The sequence below is a fragment of the Apteryx mantelli genome, chromosome 8, assembly GCF_036417845.1.
Source record: "Apteryx mantelli isolate bAptMan1 chromosome 8, bAptMan1.hap1, whole genome shotgun sequence".
In the NCBI taxonomy this organism is placed as follows: Eukaryota; Metazoa; Chordata; class Aves; order Apterygiformes; family Apterygidae; genus Apteryx; species Apteryx mantelli.
Window position 1 is genome coordinate 39,846,454 of NC_089985.1, and position 22,275 is coordinate 39,868,728.

Genomic DNA, 22,275 nt, shown 5'->3' on the forward strand with positions numbered 1-22,275 from the left:
TTGAGGTGCACGTGTTTGAACATGTGCTGGGTAAGAAATTGGGTGAGGAAAGAAGTATTCACATTCTAACTGATTATTTTTTCTTTCCACTGTTTTTCTCATATTTATTCGCTGAGGGTTTTTTGTGTGTGTTTTATGGATTTTCAGTTTATATAATTTGACTTATGAAAAATTTTTGAAACTTTTCCCATTGTTTCATAGAATCTGGTTAAATCTCAAAATGTTACAATTCCTGTGGTTAGAGGGAACCTAATGCATTGTTACAAAGAAATAATAATTACAGAAAGCTAATCTGTTGTGTCAGGTTTTTTATTGGTTTTGTGGTATCATTTGACTTGATTTTATAAAAATCAGATACTATTAATTTCATGGTTTTCTATTACTGCCACATAGTAAAAACAAAACTCCTCTTTTTAATATCCATATCTAATTTTTCTCTTCTGCAAATTAAAGTTTGAGAAGCAAACAATCCTTTCAGGGTTTTTTTTCTCTTAATTTAAAAGTTTGCATGTCAGTGCATCTGTGCTTTCCTGCTGCTTTAGCGTATGAAACTGTAAAACAAAAATTTTTTAGGTGCGGGCAATAGTAAATTTGGGATATGTGCTAAAATGAGCCACAAAACACTGTAGAGTTATATTAAGGATCCAGCATTAAACCTTGTGTGTGCTGGCCTGGCCTCATATCTGTGGCAGGTTTTTTCCTTTCTCTGTGCTCTACTATCTTTCCAAGAAGTTATGTAAAAATGCATTTAAAGAATCCACTTCTTTTAGAGAAGGGGGGGAAAAAAATTTGACGAATCTTTAATGGGAAAAATAAAGCACAGATTTGTAGGTTTTGACTCCCAGAATACTCATTTGGTTAATCTGACGTTATCCTGTATTTAAATTGAGAGATTTGAAGTGGTGTTGCTTATGAAATCCTAGATGTTCTCCTTTTTTTTTTTTTAGTAAGCTTTTGTGCTTCACTCATCACTCATCTGAAGCCAATGCAACATCAATTTACTTTGCAAAAGAAAGTGACCTTTTTTTAAAAAAGAAAAATTAATACTGTCTGTAATAACTTATGTGAGACAGTCCAAAACCTTGTGGAGATATATTACTTTGATTACTCTTTCATTTTTGTATAATTAAATAATTAGAACTTACAGACCCTGCTCATAGCTAATTAAATTTTGGACTGCTTGATACATCTACTGAACAGGATTAATTTAGCCAGTGTAAAGACTATAAATTCTAATCTGAAAGTCTGCTGTTTGGAAAAATTGATGGTAGTTTAACTAACTCCAAACAATTTGTAAAACATACAGTATTCACAGGGAATAATTTGTTTTTAAACTGAGAGAAATTACGTCAACAAACTCACTGAATATTAGGAGTCTACTTTGAACCCACAATGCAGCTTGGTATTCACTTCTGCTGCTGTATTTTTAAGCTTGACTTTGGTTAGCAAAGTGTGGTCTAGGATGTTGCCTCTCACAGTACCTTGCCAGCTGTGCAAAGAGCTATGATCGAATGCACTGACAATATCACACAAGACTGTAAGACTTTTGGTCAATTATTTCCTGTTTGAGTGACAAAAAATCTTCCAGGAAAACAAAACCAAAATCTGATATAAACATTTCCATGAATAATGAATGAAAAGTTGTTCTATAATTGTTAGTAAATTGTTCCTCTGCTTTGTTATCCTTATTGTTTTATAAATTAGAGTTGGTATACCAAATGTGAATGTAAATATTAAGTTGTAAACGAAGAGTGGGAGAAAAGTATGAAGTATTAAAATGATTTTGGCTGCTCCCTTTGGAAGGGTGTGCAAACACTCAAACTCCAGAGAGGTGCATTAATCTACTTAGGAGGCTCAGAGTAAGAATTTTGACAGAGTTAAATAGCAGATTATTCTGCATACTTGGAAACATCTGATGCTTGCTTAGAAGGAAGACATTGGATTAAATGAACCATGAACCTGAACTAACATTATAACTCCAAATACTATTTAATTTCTTTTTCTTAAACTTCAAAGATTTGCCTTCTTTTGGGGGCAAAAAAAACCCCCAAAAATATTAAATACAGCCTTGCATGAGTTCCCATGTTCACATTTAGTTTTCATTTTTACCTGGAACAGAGTAACTGTTCATGACTGCTCTTGTAAAGAAATACCTTGCTTTGGTTTTGGTAGCAAACACCAAAGCCAGCTCAGGTGTTTAGAGTGTTGGGTAAATAACTGTTCTTCCACAGAACATTTTTAGCTTGATGCTTATTCCAGTCTGAATTATAGAAATTGAAGAAAAATAGATCTGGTAGTCCTGTTCCCTACTCTCAGTGAAGGATGCTTTCCTTGACTACCTTTTTGAGTGACTGCCTTTGCTTCAGCTTAGCTTTAAGTCTAGAAATCAGCAGGGTAGAACTAAGACTGCTCAAGGGTTTTTTCAGTCTCCTTGATGTAGGGTTTTTTTTTTTTTTTTCATGACTCAGCTCAGCTTTTCCCAGCTTTGAAATTTGTTGTGGTGTTCACATTTACATTATGTTCTGCAGACAGTGTTCATGGTTGCAGTTTGAGCAATGCTTGACCCGAAAGGTAGGCATCCTGTTAGGATACGTCTGAGGCAGGAGGCATTGAAGAAGGGGAGCTGAAGCAGAAGAAAGGCAGGATGTTGCAGGTGGTCTGTGGTGGAGCAGGGTGTTAAACCCGAGTCCCTGCCATCCACTGTAGTACCTCAACCAATATATCGTTCTCTGCATCAGTCCTCCTCCATTTGCCGTCGTAAGGAAGTCTTGCGTAGCTCCAAAGTACCAGTCGGCATTTACTGTGTCACCACAACTCCCTCCCTGTCACACAGCAAGGATATCGATGTACCTCTCTTCTCATCTTTCTTCATAACTTGGTCTTTATCCCTTCAGTCAGTTTGGTGGCTTGTCCCATACGCTCCCCTGATTTCGCTGTTCGTTCCTGGTGCCAAGGTGCAGAGCACTAAACATGGTATTACCTCTGCACTCCCACTGGGGTGTACTGCTGAATGCCAGGCTTGCTCGTGAAATGAATGAAATGTTTTAAATGTTACTGTTTTCTGCTGCAGGTTTGTTTGGTGCTCTGACACCGATTGTATGTCTGGTTGGCTTGAAAATAACTGCTGTAGTCATCTTAGATATTTAGACAGCTATTGCCCGTGTTGAACTCACTGGCTGAGCATGACACTGAGAAACAGTAGGCATCTCATTTTCCTCAAACTGGGAAAGGACATCAGGTTCCTGAAGAAAGAGAAGTCCTGAAGCACCTACCTTTAGAGCCATGCTATTTCCCTGAGAAAACTACAGCATTTGTTTGCATGCAGAAAAGTTGTCCACAGTAGTACTTTGTGTTTGTTGCTGTAATTAGGCATTTGGACCTTAACAACAAAAGTCATGTGGCATATCCTTGAATTGTTCTTTCTGCCTCACACTGCTATCGGTTTGGTTTCTATCAGTGGAAATGAGGAATCAGCACAGTCCTTAGAACAACTATTCCTAAACTGCTAGTTGCCTATAGGTAAGGTATAGGAGAGTCTGTCTTTGCTGTTGTCCTATTTATATGATTCTTTGCAGATCAAGTTATCCTCAAATAATCTAGAAACAAAACTTTAACTTTCATTTTATTTCTGGTAATGGATCTACGAAGGACACTAAAAGACTTCTCTCATTTATGGGTTGTTAGCAAGACTAAATTATCTCTGTGTTGGTTCCTATTTTGTATTGGTCTAAAATAAAACTTGGAACGCTTGGTTATTAATGCAGCATTTATTCTTTGATAAATTAGTGCCTAAGATGTTAAAAACGTAGTATTTTAAAATCAGTTCTAAGGCTGCAATCTTATGGTCCATTTTGGAATCAGGATGAGAAGAAGCGTGTTCTTAAAATCAGATCATTATCCTTTTGAAAGGGATGATAAGAAAACTAATTTAGTGTTGAAGTGTTGTGTCTGAATTCCAGGCTACTCCCTGTCCTCCTCCTGGTATTGACTGATGGAAGGGAAATAGCTTTGGAGTCTAGGACGGAGCTGAGTACTGAGGGGGGCCGTAGTGCCTGTTTCCTCCTATGCGCTTATCATGGGTGATGTCTCTCTAGAGCACAGCTGTGCTAGCCAAATGCTCTTATTGTAATGTACAACTTCTCAAAAGGAATGTGACTTACCTTTTATGCCCTGCATTTTCTTTGAGTCTTACCTCATTAGCCCACAGTAAATTTGGAAGTCTTGCATTGTGTGGTGTAAATTCAAAACAACACATGCCTGTTTTTAAATCCATTTTCATGAAAATTGTCATTTTTTTAACAGATAAACAATCAGATATTGTATGGAAGAAGTCACCAGAATGCTTCTGCAATAATTAAGACTGCACCTTCAAAGGTCAAGCTAGTTTTCATACGGTAAGACAGTTCTCATCAAAACGTGTATTTATATTTTAGCTCATTACATTCATGGCCTGGTTTTGTCAGTGCTAAACTTCCTGAGTTCCCTTTGAAGTGAAGCAAACCTTTTCCTTGACTAGCAGTCTCAGAGCTATTGAAGAGTTCTCCTTAATAATGTTAAAAATAAGATCTAATGTAATTGAATGCCTGTTTTGGAGTGTCTGCTAGAAGCTTAAGCTGTCCCTCTTGGGCTTCAGAGCACCCTGTTAAGAGCTTCTTTCCCCCAAGCTAACTAAGATGCTGCAGGTTGGTCCCAGCTAGCACGGAGAAGGGACGTGCACCTTGCTGCAAGCCGGCACGCAGAGGGAGCTAAAAGGGTGCACAGGCTAAGAGGAGCTGTTGCGGGGAGAGTGGGCAAGTGTGAGTATCTGCTCGATACACATTTGAGGGATAGCTTTGGATGGGCTTGGGAATTCCCTTGGGATTTAAAAGGTGGGCTAGGGCTTGTTTGTACAGAGGGGAAACCTGCTTTTGACAAGGAGCCCTGCAGTGGCTGTGTGTAGGAGGGAGTACACTAAGACCTGTATAATCTTTCAGCTACATAAGAATTACATGTGGACTTTCTTTTACTCCAAGCATGAAACTTTTTCCTCTCGGTCTGTGACACCCCTCCATGTGTCCCCTCCAGTCTGTAGTTCAGAAAATGTTACTGTTATGACCCTGGGCAGGGAGTCTGGGAAGAAGCTGTCTCTTTTCCAGAGTTCATATATGCTTTAGTACTTTGGAGTTTCATGAATGCATCTATATCTGCTCTGACTTCTGTTGGGCATTTATCCCCGTGCCAGTGTATATTGTGATCTTCTCATCAACATATACATCATACTGTATACAGTTTGGTATCCTTTGCTCATGCACAGCCTGTGAGCATGTAATAATTGGGGGGTGAATGCATATAAATGTATACATTTACTGGCATGGCTCTGTCTGGTACAGCAAACACAGAAATGATGGAAGAGCAGCATTAGCGCAATGAAGAATGAGTTGCTATACTTGGCAGCACAGAGGATCCAGAGGAGATTAATGATCTTGCCTGCAGCTCCTGTGTTACTTTCCCTAGCTATTGAAAATTAAATGTCATGTACAACAACTCACTCACCATTACTTAATTGCATGTGGAAAATGTGTCTGGTATGAAAGCTCCAGAGGCAAAAGTCGAACGTATGAAACTGAAGCCCGAGCCCAGATTAGTGCTGCGGGGCAGCTCCTCGTGGACCTGCCCTGCTGCGCAGCAGAGCTGTGACGAAGGGTGCTCCCTAACGCATGGTTCCCCTTGGATGTGGAAATCCCCAGGGTGTTTTGTATCGTATTTAAGTACAAAGGCCACGTAAGTTCTTACCCATAATTTCCGTTTTTCAGATTGTCTGTGAATAAGTAGTTTGGAAGGCAAGAAGCTGTCATAATGATCCTCATTAACAGGGAGAAATACTGTAGCCGTTGGATAAGTCTCGGCACTGTCTCTAGGGCTAAAAAAAAAGAAAATTAAAAAAAAATCACTTTTTGAATGCTGCTGTTCAGGTTATAAACTTATGTCTTCAGATTTCCAAAGAACATTCGTCTTGTCACTGCTCCTTGCCATCCGTTAGAGCACACTGACAGCTGATGGGTCTCTTCTCCTGACCTGAGCAGCCGTGCAATAGCGATGGGAAGCAGTGCTCTCCGCTGGGAGAATGTCATGAGTAACTAGAGCACTGGCTGCAACACAGGAAAAGCTGCTCGTAGTAGAAGAGGTGTTTCAAAATTTCACCAATACGTTTTTAGGCCATGGGTCTTACAGGTGAATTTTAAGGAGAAAGGACAATATTTTTCCTTTCTCGTACAAAATGTTTTCCATGAGCCTATTCTATCTTGGTGCTTCAACTTCCTAAAACTTAGACCTCAAAATCGGTGGATGTGATTGACTGAAAACATGAACTGAGAGACTGTGCCAGTCCCAGAAGTCTTGTCAGCGATATAGTTTGGTAGGAGAACTTCCATGCTTGCTTTATTGAACAGTTTATTTTAAAACTATGCTATAAAATGGAGATATTGAAATGCCACTGCTTAACGCATTATGGTGCCAGCCCAGCTGAATAGGAAGAGTAACAGGCGTCTTGGATCTTCATCCGTCTTCCCTATGTGCATGTGCAATAGCTTTTCCAGCTGAGAACAAAGTGCTGAGTGCAGCAGACTGTGAGCTCTCCTGGTAGCTTTGCTGCTTGGCTGATTTCAAATATCTTCCTCTCCGCTCTAATGGTGTGGAAAGAGCAGGATACCGTTACATTTGCTCTGCTTTGAAAACGAGGAGGGGCTAGTTGCAACAGAAAAAATGTTTTCCTCCTCCTGAACGCTGTTACCAGTGTAGCTTCCTTTTATATTGTTAAGGAGAAAAGCTCATACCAAAGGGAAAATGTAATAAATCATTTTATTGCAACTGCAGACTGTTGCCTTCATCTCCAAAGAGTTGACCTGTTGGCCAGAAAGTTGACCTAAATTTCTCCTGAAAAGTTGACCTGAGGGAAAGGAGTTTTTTACAGGCCGAAGAACCGCAGCATAACGTAGCCAAAACCCACGCAGGAGCCACCCAGTAAGGAGTGGCCTCAGCTCACTACAGCAAAATCCGATATACTGCTGGAATTGGGAGGGAACTGGAATCGGTCTTCATGTGCATGAAAATGTTCAGATTCTGATTTCAGCAGTGGAAGACCTGAGTAGGCTATAGTTTTCCGGAAACAAATTATTCTCCAATCTAAAAAAATCCTGAGCTGATCCAGGTGGGACATAAAAACAAAACTGGTGCACCTCTTGGACTGTTTTATTACTGCAAAGTACTCTCTCTGATATCCGGAGGCTCAATGGTAAGCATGCCTCTTCTTCACTATGAAGCAGGAAACGGCATCAAGATTTTCCTATTTCTGCTGTTTCAGTTCATTTTCAGGGCAGGGGGATATTTCCATAAACTCTTTAAGCAGTTACAAAAAAAAAAAAAAAAAAGCCCAGAAATTCAAGCCTTTCTGTGAGAACTAGTTCTGTAATTTCTATCATTAAATAATTTGGTGTTGGTTGGGCCTGAACTTTTTTTTCCTAGGTAAAAAAATTAGAAAAAATAAAAGGTGTCATCAGCCTTCTGATTTTTCCTTATATCCTAACTCAAAACCTGCTCTATAAAAATCTGTTCATGCTTTTTTTTTTTTTTTTTTTTTATATCCAGGTAGTGTTACAATTGCATTCCCACCCTTTCCTGAAATTTTTGCTGGTGAGACATAGTGCAGTAAGTGCCGTGAGAACCATAGATGTCCCTTTATACTTGAAGGCTTCTCCCTCTGGCTTATGAGCATCTCTTCCACCATTAAATTGACAGTGGTTATTTAAAACAGTTGATTTTGGCCAGGTTCCAAAATATAGGTCTGAATGCAGGCCTGTTTCCCGGCGGTCTCATTAGTTACATAAGCTTGTAATAGCATGTAAAAGGTTTGCAGTTACAGTGTCATCACCCCCCCCCCCCCATTCAGTGCATCGTGTGTTTTGTAGCGCTCTGCAGTAACAAATTTGGAGGTATTCAGCCTGCTCACACAACTGAGCAAACAAGCAAAACGATCACCCAGGCACTGTGTGATTTTCCTGAGAAGAACTGGCTCTATCCAAGTGCTTCCTTTGACTAGTGTTCGGTAACATTTTATCTGGCCTGGGAGTCTTAGAGCTGCTACACTAGCTTCCAAGCTACTGTGGCAAATGCAGGTTGTCTTCTTGGTTTCCAAGTGCCAGAAATAAATAATAATAATTTGGCTGCAATTTTCAGAGGCGCGTAACACAGTAATACTAGTGGAAGTCAGTGGGAATAGGATATGTAAAAGCCTTAGTCTCCTATTGAAATTCTTGGTGTGAGTCTCCGATACTGGAAATTGGCCAGGCAGGAATCTGAGAAAGGGGCTTGTTCCTTGCAGGAGTCTCTATGCCCTAGTTCCCAAAATAGAACGGTTTTCATACCCAGTGTACTATTTGTGCATGCATTATAAGTTCATCCTTTCAAGATGCATAATAAAACAATGTAATTAGATTTCACATTTGTAGTAGGAAATCCAGGTTAGATCAGAGTACTCTTTTAGAGTAAGAATTTTATGATTCAGCAAATTTGGTGCTTTGTCCATGCTCAATTAACTGCCTTTAATCTATTTTGGTGCTTCAGTGTTGGTATAATAAGCAGAGGAAATATGGTTTGAATGCTTGCATCAAAGTGAACATGATTGATTTCGAACCATTTCAAACTGAGTTCAGTCCTGTGATTCATTCTTTGGTATACTTTTTTTCTCTTAAAAGAAAATGATGTCTTATACTGTCTTGAAACATGAGAAATGCTCTAAGAATAAAATACTGTAGGATTTTGCCCATTTAAGTACCATCTGTTAACTGTCCAGTCATTTTCCCACACTGCAGTCATTGAGTTACTTTATCACTGCTTGTGATGATGGAATTGTAGATTCTGAGTGAAGTCCACAATTCTCGGTCACTTTAGCCCTCCCTCCATTTCTAGGTGTAATTGTAAAGACCAATCACTTGTTATTTATGGTGACATGCAGAGGAGAGATCATTGCGTTTTGTCCGAGGATGGGTAAAGTGAGGACAGTGGCTAGAAGATTGGGCTAGTTCACAGTGAAAGGAGAAAATTCACAGTGCTGTTTAACGTTGCTATGACTTTTTCACTGAATTGTCACTCTACTTTTAGAGCCTCTGTAAGTAATCTTGTTGTATACCAGGAATCGAGACATTTTCATGCTTTGGAAATAATTTTTGCTTTAAATTCATTCTAGATTGCCTAATTGGTTGTGTTTTAATAGTATAAGCTCTCTTTTTCAGTTGCTTTGACTGGGTTCTTTCATGTGGGAAAGCTTTGAAAATAAGCTCTGGCCAGCCACTTTATATACAAGCTGGAAATTCTTTTCCTGTTTTCTGCAGAGCTATTTCCTTACTGCAGTACATATGTGTGAACAAGTCCACGGTCGAGGAAGTTAAGTAATTGGTCTCTCTCAAACCTTTCATGACCTAAAGTGCAGGTTAAGTGAACATTAAATTACATATTTAAAGTCTGTGTATTCATTTGGTTCTTATATAGTTAACGGTGAGTGGAGGGGAAGTGAAGAACAAGACTGTTCCTGCTGTTAGCAGGAAAGATTTTTCCAGGTGATGTACAATACAAAGGTCTTGTCTTGACCCATCTGAAGCAAAAATTCTGTGTGCCTTTCCAATGTTCATCTTTCCTGCAGCTCTTCTTCTCCAAATAAGCTTTTATAGGAAAACAAAGATGAGAAAATAGGAAATCTTGGCCTGACTTTTTTTTTTCCTTGCTGAAAACGCAGGAAGTGGACAACGTGGGTTTGTCAATAATCTGCAGGGCTTTGCGCAGCCTGGTAAACAGCCAAAATCCTTGGGAGTCGTAAGGTTACGGGGCAAACATTGTTCAGTTCCTTGCTCTTGAAGTCTGTTCTAACTAAAATATCATGCAACTGCACGCGAGGTATCGGTTTTTGCTCCTGATTCTTGATGTATTTTATATTCCCAAAGAGCAGCCACAGACCCCTGCAAAGCTGTTGCAAAATGATCTTTTTTGGGTTGATGAATTGTGTAGTTGCAGATAGCTTGACAGGAGGTCCGTCTCCCTTGCCTTAACCATCTAGACATTATCTAGTCTTTTTCTGTGATCAGTGAACAGCTGGCAGGAACCTCCATAGGGCGGTTCAGTTCATCCCACACTAAATTAGGTCACTTAGGTGCTGGGGTGAATTGCCCTTTGCAGTTGTCTTGTTTTTGTACTGGCTATAGAGGAAGTTTGGAGACTGTCTTAGCCGAGATGCTCAGTGTTAGACAGGTGAAGTTAGGCAAGATCAATCTCATTCATATGCTCAACAAGAATTTTATTTGCTTAGTGTTACATGATAGTGGCAGCTATAACCATCACAAACCTGAGAGACTTAGGGGTAATTAAAGTGGAAAACAGAAAAAGTCCTTGAAGGAAGGCAGGAAACCTGAAAGAAAGAATTACAAATATAAGAGGCGGTTGAGCAAGTAAAATACCTGAATTTGGCTGAGGCAGTGTCTTCTGGTTAGCATCTTTGGAAAGATAACTTTCTGAAATGCTTCAGAGCTGGACGTGTTTCACACGACAGCAGTGCGTGAGATTTCCCCAAAGTGCTCCGGACAGCTTTCGGGGAAGTGCAGCGCAGCATGTGCAGGGCAAAGTCAGCTGAAGCCTTGCAGCAGACACCTTCACCCGCCCTTCAGGCTCACTTGCAGACCATGCGGAATGAGAAATCCCTTGAGATTTATATTTGCATAGTGATCTCTGCAGGCTTTTTTGTGCCGCGTGTTTGTGCGAGTTGATTATTAGTCAGTAATAGCAATACTGCTGCAAGTTTCCCTGTCACTGGAGGTTGTTGGCTGGAGCAAAACTTGCAGAAGTTTTCTCTCTCCAGTCGGTGATAAAGGGAGGGGAATGTCCAGAGGTTCTGTTTAGAGTAGAAAGGAAGACAAATGTAGTGAAGTACAGCAATTTAAGCAAATAAATCTGAGATCGTATGAGCTTTTCTAAACTTGAGAGGGTCTCTGCCACGTAGGTATTTATTGCTTTGCTCTTGCTCCCTGTTTCCCTTTGCAATGAGGAAAGTTTCTTGTTTCCTCAGGATTGAGCTCCATTTACTCATGTTGGTACAACCAACATCGCCAACCAGATCTCACACCCATTTTCCCTTAGAAATTCTTCCTGAGAGGTCACAAGCAATGAAAGTATTTGCGGGAGGACTCACTGCCTCCAAGTGAGTAAATCCCTGCTGGGTTTGTATGTAGCTGATGAAACACGAACAGCTCTCTTGTACGTGAGCTCAGCAGGGCGGTGGACTGCCGTCCCAGTTGTGGTGTAGACTGGCAGGAGAGCTGGACCAAGAGCAGCGCGCGCTTACCGCTTTTGCAGAGCAGCAGAGGGGCAGCGTCGGCGCTGCCCGCTGCGCAAATTGCACTGTGCGCTGCTTCGGCCTTGCAAGCCTGCCGCTGTGTCCTGGCTCCGAAGGGTTCGGACACACAGCTGCGAGCGATATCGAACACTGGCAACTGAGAGCAGCTTTCTCGGAGGTTATGGTGTAGCAGCTATTGGCAAACATATTGAATGTTCATTTGCGGTCACTCTAATTTGAATATGTTCAGACTTCTAAACTGGTTCTTTTCATTGTAAATAAATTAATGTTTTAGTCGACGACACTTGTAGAAGTGGAGAGCAAAAAGAGCAATTTATTATTAGATCTGTCACTTTAAAATATGTTCCCGCTTTGATACTGCTTTGAAGCAGGCCCCTTTGAAGCAGCATTGAAGTATTTAAATATGTATGAGTCCAAGCAGGGGGAGATTACAAGTTGTGGCATTTTGTAACCTTGTGGTTTGGGGGGTTTGTTTATTTATTTATTTATTTATTTTGGGGGGGCTTTTTTCCTGGGGCATGACTGTAAGTTTTTATTGTACAGAATAAAAATGTCCCTCCATTTAAAACTGCATAAAAACGTTAGCCTGATGATGGGGAAAACCATTGTGTGTGTATATACACAGTAGAACCTAGTGTAAATAATTAGGTACGTTGCACTTTGTAATGCAGATGGCGAAGCCTAGGAGTGGCAGTTTTTAGAAAGATATTTCTTACAAAGGTTTATACACGCCTTGTTATTTTCAAGTTTGCTCCTACCTGCAAGTTATACAGCCTGCATGGGAAGCTGCAGAAGCGTTGTCCGTTTTCATGAGGTTTGTACTTCGTGTAGAGCCTTGTCAGAAAAATCTCTATAGTTGGCCAAAAGTTGCTAGGTCTCTTGGACACCTTAGATTTGCTGGCTTATTCTTACAGGTCAGAAAGCAACATGAGATCGGTATCTCATGAAGATAAAAGAGGAAGAAAAGTGTCCTTGCCTATAACGCTTTACGGCATAAAATGAGATGCACTTGAATTGTGAAGTGCAGATGAAACGCGTGTGTTTGATTCTCTGAAATCTTCTTAGATTTCTTCCTGGCCCTCTGCAAGCGTGTTTCTGTATCGCTGGCCACGGTAGCTCTGATCTTAGCGTTGTTCCTGGCTGTTGCAAGGCTTTGAGCAGGGCCAAGAGGAGAGGCTGAGAGCAAGCACAGCAATGATCGGTTTGTTTGAACTGTATGGCTGTTTGGTTGAAGATAAGTAAATGAATTCCCCAGCCTTTACATGCAGGATTTATCACTTCAAATGCCTGTGATTTAATTTCCCATCCTCTGCTCTGCTGAGAGCTATTGATTTATAGTGTTGTCTTTCAGTGATCAGGATATACTAGCTTCATGCGTTTAACTCTTCAGAGTTAGAATAAGACTTTTTTCTTCCAGACATTTCCATTAAGTGCTTTTAAACACATACTAGTCTAATATTTTATTCCAAAAATTAAAGAGGGGGGGAAAAAAGTGCTTATGGTAAAGTAACCTGAAAGATAGGTGGGACCAAAAATCAAACCCAGCAGACCCCTTGCGTGAGAAGTCAGGTCCTTTCATCTCAAGCTCTGCTTTCACAAAGTGGCAGCATTATCGCTTCCTCCTCCCGCTTCTTTGGGTGAGCAGAGGCCAGGTGGCATTACTGAATCTTTAGCAAACTGGGGTTTGCATCATATTCCTGGCCTCTGTGTTCTGTGATAGTAGCTTGCCCAAGAAATAAAAAGGTGTGTTAATACAGTTTTCGATGCAAAATTTGGAGTCTCTTTCGTATCTCATACATTGCAACAATATTACATAAGTCATATTTTACTTAGTTTGATTTTATAAAGGCCAAAAAATGCAGAGCTAATTTCACAAGCCAAATAACTGTAAATGGCATTTGAATAAAAAACATTAGCAAGGCAGAATGGTATTTAATAATTAAAAAAAAAAAAAAAGCCTTTGAAAGTTTGTTACAAAGTAATTAGAAACTTGCTTGGGAATGCACGTTAAAGAGGAAGGAAGAAGATGCCATACCTAGTAAGCATCTTTAAAAAATACTGAGTTTATACATAGGGGGAATTGATGTTCATCACTCTTTTTTCTTCCTACGTTTTCTAAAAATTCTTCCAAGTTTTTAAGACCCCAAGAAATATAAACAAAAAAGAAAAAGCAAGCTATTTTGGTAAAACAGGTAGTACATCTATTCTAATACATGTTTCAGCAATGTGTACGTTAGACAAGTATAAAGAAGCTATTAATGAATGTAGACAATATTAGAGGAAGCTACCTAAGTATTAGCGCACAGAGGTCTTGCAACACCTTCCAGCAGGAGCAGTGGAGCCAAGACCCCCGCTTTACTGCAGACCTCCGTAAAGGTTGCATGATGTGGCAGCTGTGACTATAAAGATGACTAAGCTGAGTGATTTAAAAGCCAGTTTTAATATTACATTCTTAAATGTTAGACTTGAAGGACTTCCTTTCTGAAGAAACTTCAAAATATGTAATAGTAGAAGAAAATGAAATACGTATATAATTCTAAAAAATGTGTTTTAACTTCCTATGTTTTATTCCTTTAATTGTCCACTTATTCAAACATATTTTGGACATAATGGTGGGCATCACCTGTATCTACCTTCTGTATTTAGCACGGGTGTCCTGAATTTTTCCTCCTGGGACGCTTTCTTCACCCTGTTGATGTATAGGGACATATGCTCCAAATTCATCCTCTGACAATCCACACTAAATTAGATTTCCAAAGTATACAATATTAGTGTTTCCCAGAGGAAACTACTGTGGTCCCAAGAAGTGATATAATCTGTTTAGTAGCAAAGAACACTAGCAAAAATGAAGCACTTTTCTAAGCTCATACTTTTGGTAAGAAACAGTTTATTTTTACCCTGGTAATAGTATTTTCTTAATGGGCAAAAACAACTCAAAAGAAAAGTTTGGCCATTATGGTTTAGTGTGTAAAATTTTGCTTTTTGTTTTACAGAAATGAAGATGCAGTCAATCAGATGGCTGTTACTCCTTTCCCATTACCTTCCAGCTCTCACTCTTCTGTTGAGGTAAGGTTGGTGTTTTTTTTTTTTTAATTAGGGTTTGCTAAATTAGATAGATTAATCATAATTAGCAGTTCATTATAAATTCAAGCACCTTGTCTAATTAAACCCTGAATCATAAAATGCTTTGGGTAGCAACTTGACCCAATAGGTGTGTTTCCCCCCGTCTCTTTTTTTTATTGTTCTCATCATTACTGAAAGTTGGCATGGTACTAAGTGGCAGGCATTAAAGTGTTTATTGCCGTACAGGGGGAAAACAAGTCTCTGAATGAAAACCTGTTTCATTTTCAGGTGGTTGGAGTAGTTGAGGTGAGGATCTTTTGCCTGGAATGTGGATATCTTCCTACAGAACAGAAACGAGCATTTTTCAGGGGAAGGCTCACGCCTTGTCCATTCCAGCTCCCCAGAGCAAGATTATCTTCCTCTCTGCGTCCATAAGAAAGAATTAGGGGGACCAGCAGCTTAGCCCCGTGCCCCAGGAGCAGATGAGAGCTGTTTAGGCAAGGAGCTCTCGTGCACAGTATTGCAGTAGACAGTCATCCAACACAAAAGCTTCCTCGGTGTGGGGATGTTGTTGCAGTTGCTGTCTCAGCTCCAGTGTCGCCTGATTGCTCTCTTGTGCATCATGAATCCCTGCAGTGTCACCACGTTGTTGTTATTCTGACATCCCGATATAGTGTAACGAAATTTTCTAGATAAAGCACATGGTTAGCTTGGCTGTTGCTTTTTAATTCTATTTCTATTTGAGCTAATAAAGCAAAACATGTTTTATAATTCAGTTGGGGTTTAGGCTTGCCTTGAATTGATAAATTCAGGGGCGTTAGATTCCTGATATTTCAGTAAGCATTACTGTTATCCCACAACACTGTGCTCCTGTAGGTAATGCTGGGTGAATCTCCTGGTGGCATGCTCGCTAGCGCTTTAACGTTGATGGCTATTCCTATACAGCTATAGCTGCATTCGAGACTTGCGCTGTGCGGTGCTTGATTCCAAGTCATTTTTAGATACAGCTTTGGCTTTTTTTTCTCCCCCCATAAAAGCAACATATTCCAAGGGGAAGCTGCTGCTGCTCGGTTCAACTCACTCTATGATTTACACAGCCCAAGTTCAATCTTTGATGCTTTAATCCCTACTTTTCTTCCCAACTTTGTTTAGTATTTGTGTCTTCACAATGTGCCGCAAAGCTTTAGTTAGTCGTGTTCTGTTCTGTGGTCGACTGCCTGTAGTTGCAATCTCCCGGCACGCAGAAAACAGACTTCAGTCTCATGGGCTGCCTTTGCCTTGCAAGGTAGTCACTCGTCGGTTGAGCTTCACAGGGTAGTGGAAAGCTCTCACCATTTGTGCTCTGTCTGTTTCTTGAGCAGATGCAGGTTTTGACTTCGTTATCTTTTTTTTTTTTTTTTGTCTTAACCTGTAAAATGAATGTAACCAAAAGATACCATCAGCACATAGAAATTGAAATAGCTTTTCTTTTGCCAACTGTTCACATCTTTAAAAAAAAAAAAAAAAAACTGACTGTGCCTTATATCCTGAAAAATTGAATAAATACTTAATGTGTATTACTTACATTATACATGAAAGGTGTCAGATCATAAAAAATAGCCAGCTAATTTAACAGAATGTTAGGGTGCCGTAATTACCATATGCTGTTATGTTAATTTTCTTCAGCTTAAGTCTTCATCTTGATTAAGTTATTTTAATATGGAAAATGCTAAACAGTAAATATTCCGTAAAACAGAGACAGGTCTTGTTTTGTTACACAGAGCTGTTGGACAAAATGGGACTACGATTTGGTGTAATACTATGGCAAAGCACCAAAAACAGAGTATGTAATTCATTAGTCTAAAAGCTCCGTTTTCGGGAAGTTTCAACGATCAGAAAGCTGCCTCTTCCATAATGTGTCTCATTAATGGAGCGCAGCACTCTGTTGCAGTACTGAACAGCGTGAACCTTCTCCAGAAAAGAGAAGTAGTTGGTCTCCTCAGATGGTGATTGGGACACCGATTGCATAATTCCCATTTCATTTCCCAGTTCATTTCTGGAAGTGAAGATCTTGAAATTTGGTGTCATAGAAAGTCCATTTTGCTTTGCAAGAGAGAAAGCTCCAGATTTAGATCAAAGGTTTTAAATCCTAACTCAGCCGCTTCCCTGAAAATATGCTGTTTTCCTATCTTAACGTTGATTGTTGATATGGGAAGGAGACCATTTTTCTTGCAAACATATGCTTCTTAAGTATGTCCTAGTTATTATGTAGAGAAAATACCAGAAAATCCTGAGCAGACAAGCTTTTCTGTTTAGTATGGGGCTATTTTATGTTTTAGGGGCCGTTCTTGTTGGGATTCCTGTACAGAAAGAGAAAGGCTTGATTCCCCTTGGGTCATAATCTCCTCCTGCAGCAGTGGCATAGGCGTGGTAGACATGTTCAAAGCCAGACCCTGGGCACAAGGAAGCTCTGTAGCACCTCTTATAGAAAATACTTGTCTTTCAGCTTACTTGTTTCATTTGTTGGTTCTCCAGTAGTTGTCCTTGCATGTTGTTTGCAGTATTCTCACAGTAATGTGCAGAAGTGCTTGAATCTTGTAGCTGCATTTACACTTGAAGCTGAGGCTCGTGCTCCGGTGCTGGCGTAAGCCTGCCCGGCTTGGTGGCCATGGGCTGTAACCTGGCTCTAACCAGGCCTTAGCTATTGCTCCAGGGGAAGAGCACTCACTCCCGCTGGTACCGACCCACTCAGGTTCGGTTGTCACAGTTCGCAGGAATTAGTCCACCTTGAAAGTTGGCCCAGATCTGCTCCTACCTGTTAGCACTGGACTGCCTTGTGATACTTCGGGCTGGCCAAGTGGAGACTGAGTCTGTCTTACAAAACTTGCATTGCTTATTTGACTCCTGACGTCAGGGTGCTTTAATTGTAGGGTTTTTTTTTTTTTGATTCTTCATGCTGATACTTGTTTAAGAAAAGGTGCAAGTTGTCTAATTTTATCTTTAGCTACTATGGGGGATCATAGCTCTGTTTAAAAGCTGGCATCAATCCTTTCTACCAGGATCATGGTGGCACTGAACCTGCAAACAGCAAAGAAGACACCAGCTTGGAAGTTGTCATGAAAAGCTTGACTGATGAGGAATCCATCAAAGCTGTAAGTGGCTTTAAAGCAGTATTTAATTATGATCAGAGCTTAGAAGATGCAGACTTGTTGGCTTGATTTGTTTTCTATCTGCCTTTATGTTGGCGTACTACAACACATTTTTGTAGACTTATATCCAGTACATATAAGTAAGAGGAGAATCAAGCTTTTAGCTTTATATACGTGCACAGTTCTCTTCACATGTTTTCATGAAATTAAGAAGTCAGTATAATTTGTTAAAATGTTGAGATGAGAGTTTGTATGTAGTGTTATGGCCCTCTTCTGACTCTGTTCCAGTGAGGAGTTTCAGTTTTCACTCTTGCCATCGGTGTGTGACAAACTTCAGAAAAAAGTGGGGTCTGTAAATCATATTCTTATTTATATTCATAGCTTCATAAATTCTAAGGCCAAAATGGCTATTATCATAATCTAGTCTTGCCTCCTGAGTAAGAGCTATAGAGTTTCCCTCAGTAATTTCTGCGTCAAGCCAATAACTTCTTGTTTAATGTGGTACTGTCAATGTGCCCTGTAATAAATACTGAACTTCTCATTGATTCAGATGAGGTTTTTTGTTGTTTAGTATGTCAGGATTGTGCATTATCAGAAATCTGAAAGCCCTTTAGGGTATAGCTTTAATCTCTCTTTTTGGACTCTATGTTTAAAGTTTAAAATGGAAAACTACTAATATGCTGAAGACTGACTACCACAGAGGTGCATAAAATTTGCTGAGACAATCTTTTTCCCCAGCAGTCTACTTTTTTTTCAAGGAGTGCATTAGATGAGACTTGCTGTGCATGTACAGTTTGTGTGTGCACTCTTCAGCAAAGGAAACCTGACATTTTTGGACTTTTTTCTTAGATCTCTTCTTTCTGCTCCATCAAGTCTTTTGCAAAGACTGTCCTGGGTATTGTGAATATGAGCTGAATGTGTGTGATATCCTATCACTAGTAAGCATTTAATTGACAAGTCCATGAAATCCAAAAACTAGAAAGTGTTGCATGGTATTCAAGCACTAGAATTAACCACCCATGTACAACTGATTTGTTTGTGTTCTTGATGGATTACAATAAAAGTTGACTATTTGTACTGGGATTTGTAGCCTTGTGCAGAAACGTCCTTTGATGGGCTTGAAGATAAATGAATCGGAGCTTTATAGTATGCATTTGCAGGTATAATTTACCTGCTTTTGCTACTCTTCTTGCTCAACTTGCCAAGAAATTTTTTAAGGGTTACAAGGTAATATGAAAAAGTGCACAAAGTCTCAGGTGGATAAAAAGATAGAAAATATATTGCACAAAAAGAGTCACAGTGTAGGATATGGTGCTGTGCAGTTTTTTTGAATAGTGGAAGCATGAATTTAATGAAAAAAAACAAACCTAAGATAGGTGTGGAGGGAACATGTCACTGGAACAACATGGAAGGCAGAATTTATTGGCCACTCCTTTTGGACTTGATGAAGCAAGAAAGAAGGGAACAGTGGAGTCAGAGGGTAGAAGTTACAGTATTTTAGACTGAAAGTTAAAATAATAATAAAAAATTAAAACTTTGACAGTAAGAGTTGTCCAAAATAGGACAATGGCAGAAAGATAACAGAAGACTGGGGCATGTATTTGTTGAGAAACTCCATGTGGGGAAAATATAAGTAACACAGTATACCAGTATAATACCAGTAACTTGGTATGGACAATGGGAAAGAAAAACTCTCTCATCTTTCCACTTAGATTTTTCCTGTGACATCAGATAGCTGTTAGTTTGCTTTCACGAGTAGATACCAGAAACTTAACAGCTAGGAAGGGGATTTAGAAGAGAATTTGAATGCCTGTAGATCCAACCACTCATTCCCTGATGGTTTCAGATGGGCCAATTCTTAATTTAGAGGCATAAATGGATGCAAAATAGTGGAAACAGTCATGACACCTAGCTTCATAATTTCAGAGATTTATTTCAATCAGAATTTTCAAATTACATGGCTGACTTTGGCAATTATCTGTAGGAAGGGTGTCTTATTTTTGTAAACGGTGGTATAATTTGGTTGTAATCAGTCCCTTCTGACCAGAAGGATATGGGTTTGTGGTTGTATCAGCATTGAGACTTTAACACTGCAGTGTGGCACAGGGGAACATGTTATTTTGGGGAGAAGAGATTTCTGTTGTCATCTTTTAGTGACTGTTGAGGCAAGAGAAAACAGTGCCTTGTTTTTCAGGGCCTGATGGTTGCTACTAGAGTCTAATGCTACTTCACCATTGTTATTGAATTTCTTAGTAATATGTCATGGGAGATTTGGAATATAAAAGTCAACATGTAAGATCAAGTTCACTGAATAAATAAAAAAATATGTGCTTATCAGCAAAAATCTTCCACAAGTGCGTACGCTTCAAAGCATGGACAGGTTGTCTGACCCAAGCGACAGCTGTAATAAAAAATTCAGATCATTTTGAATCCGTTTGTTCCTGATAAATTTGTCAGTCTGTCCCAAGATACTTGCCGTTGTCACTTCATCATTTGATAAAGTATAAAGTTATGTGATGGACATCATCGTAGACTTGGATGATAACAGGGGGAAAGAAAACAGCTCTCTTCCTGACCTGGAGCCGATGCAAGCGTTAGGCAATATATGCACGCTTCTTAGCTGATGTTTGAGGTGACCATGGTTTTCTGAGGATTTTAGCTATCTTAGTTTCTATAAGATGTTGCTGGAAAACAATTGATGCATGGAGGCTTTTTAAAAATCTGATAAGTGATACTCTCAGAACTTTTATCTTTACTAAGATGAAAATGATTTGGGTGGTAATTGAATGTGCTCATAAACACCTTGCATCGTTAGCGTCCTGGCAGAGAGTCTTCATAATTCGGTGTCCTGTAGGCAGCATAATTAAACTGACGTTGGATATGTGAGAACAGGTTCATTTTCTGTAACCTACTTGAACTTGGAACAATAATCTGTTTTAGCACAGATGGAAAACATGTCCTTGAAGCAGCAGCAAATAGGAGAGACTTTTTGAAAATGCTTTTGGATGCATTTGAGGGAATCGAATTAGATTAAACCAGTCGGGTCACAGGCCTATGACAAACGCTGAGTGTACAATTCAGTGCTTGAGGGATTAGAAATCTTTTACTTTGCCCAGGTGCCTCCAACATAGTCTGGGTGTAAATGGAGAGGATTAAATGGTTTTAAAGGTGCTGTTCAGTGCTCGCTGGATGTGCAAGATGAAGTTTCAGAGTTTAGTCACGTATCAGAATCAAAAAAAATAAGATATGAAATAATTTTTCATTGTTCATTATAACAATCTCTCATAAAATGAGAAAGCAAATTTTCCATTTCTCTTCTAACCCTTCTGATAATACAGTGAGATCGCTTTATCTGATTTTCTTGCTATCCAGACAGATAACAGTTATAGTTAGAGCAAGCTTGGAGTATAAAAGAAAAAAATGCAGGAAAAAAGCCTTTGGGGCTGGGAGATTTAATTTCATAAAACTTCAGGAAACAAGGCCAGTATTTTCAAGCTTGGTTACTTAAAATTTAATATAGTTTTTTTTTTTAATGTATGATCTGTCATCTTAATGAGAAATTCTTCTGAGATGCTGAACATCACTGTTGTCTTTTGAAGTTAGGTACGCAACATTTCTGCAAGCTAGGATATTAGGTTTTGGGTTGGTTTTTTTTACATTGGCAAGATAGCTAAATCTAATATTATGATCAAAGTGGCCTAAGTTTGGCTAAGAGGTAACAGAGGACAGACATCATAACTGCTGTTAGCAGTTGTAGAAATAGGAGAGAAGAATATTCTTTAGTGTATTACACGGATATGGAAGAAAACGAGGATACAAGAGGAGCCTGTGATTGAAGTGCCATTGTTTGAGATATATATAATGAGATGAGATGAAGCATTATAAGCAATTGCTTTATTTAAATGCCGGCAGGATGCTCAGTGCTGCTGAGAACTGCCAGGAGGAGGAGTGGGGACAGGAAAACCAGATGAATTTGAATTTCTTCTGACTATAGGCACTGAAGGGTCTATACAGCTGCCTGTGTGCTGGAAGCCTGACATGTAACTTGGTGTCCTCTCCCACCTCGCGTGGGAGCTCCTGCCCTGCGACACCCCAGGGTCTGCAGGTCCATGTCCTTTAGAGGAATTTGGGTTCCTGATTCCTCAGGAACAACATAGACAATGTGGGATAATCTCCTCCCAAAATCCCTTCCTTATATTGTAAGCTCTCAAAATTTTAGGGTGTGGTTTTTTTAGTAGCTCCTGATATTCCCCAAAATTCCTGTTAATTCTTCTCCAAATTCTTGGCTTCGGCTTATGTTGTGCTGTAAGTGTACTTGTATGATGCAATATCACTGAGTTCAATTAGAACCATCATTTATAATTTTGGTAGATATTTTATTTAATATGATATTTTCAATACACCTAACTCTTTTTTTTAATTTATTTTTTAGGATGTGAAATATAAAGTTGACAAACCAGCATTGGTAGATCAGCAGGAAGTGGAGGAGCAGCTCCCAGAAAATGTATGTGTGTTTAAATTAACTGGTAAGATTTTCTGGGGGCTTGATTCAGTTGAAGATTATGTGATTTATCCTACCAGGTAGTGTTTTTTTAACTGAAGAAACATAAAAATAATTTTCTTGGGGGGAAACTCAAAAATGACTTGCTTCTCTTTAAGCATGTGGAAAAAATCACTCTGGCTAATGTCAAGGATGTTCTTTCCTGTTTA

The 22,275-nt window shown here is 39.5% G+C and overlaps 1 protein-coding gene across 1 annotated transcript in view; it reads left to right on the forward strand.

The window, feature by feature from the left end:
- PATJ (PATJ crumbs cell polarity complex component) overlaps positions 1–22,275 on the forward strand; it is a 158,718-nt gene that overhangs the window by 101,584 nt on the left and 34,859 nt on the right. The window contains exons 29-32 of the mRNA XM_067301340.1: positions 4,303–4,394; positions 14,368–14,440; positions 17,476–17,568; positions 21,998–22,069. Coding sequence (XP_067157441.1) covers positions 4,303–4,394; positions 14,368–14,440; positions 17,476–17,568; positions 21,998–22,069 — 330 coding nt within the window. The remainder of the gene's footprint in view (positions 1–4,302; positions 4,395–14,367; positions 14,441–17,475; positions 17,569–21,997; positions 22,070–22,275) is intronic.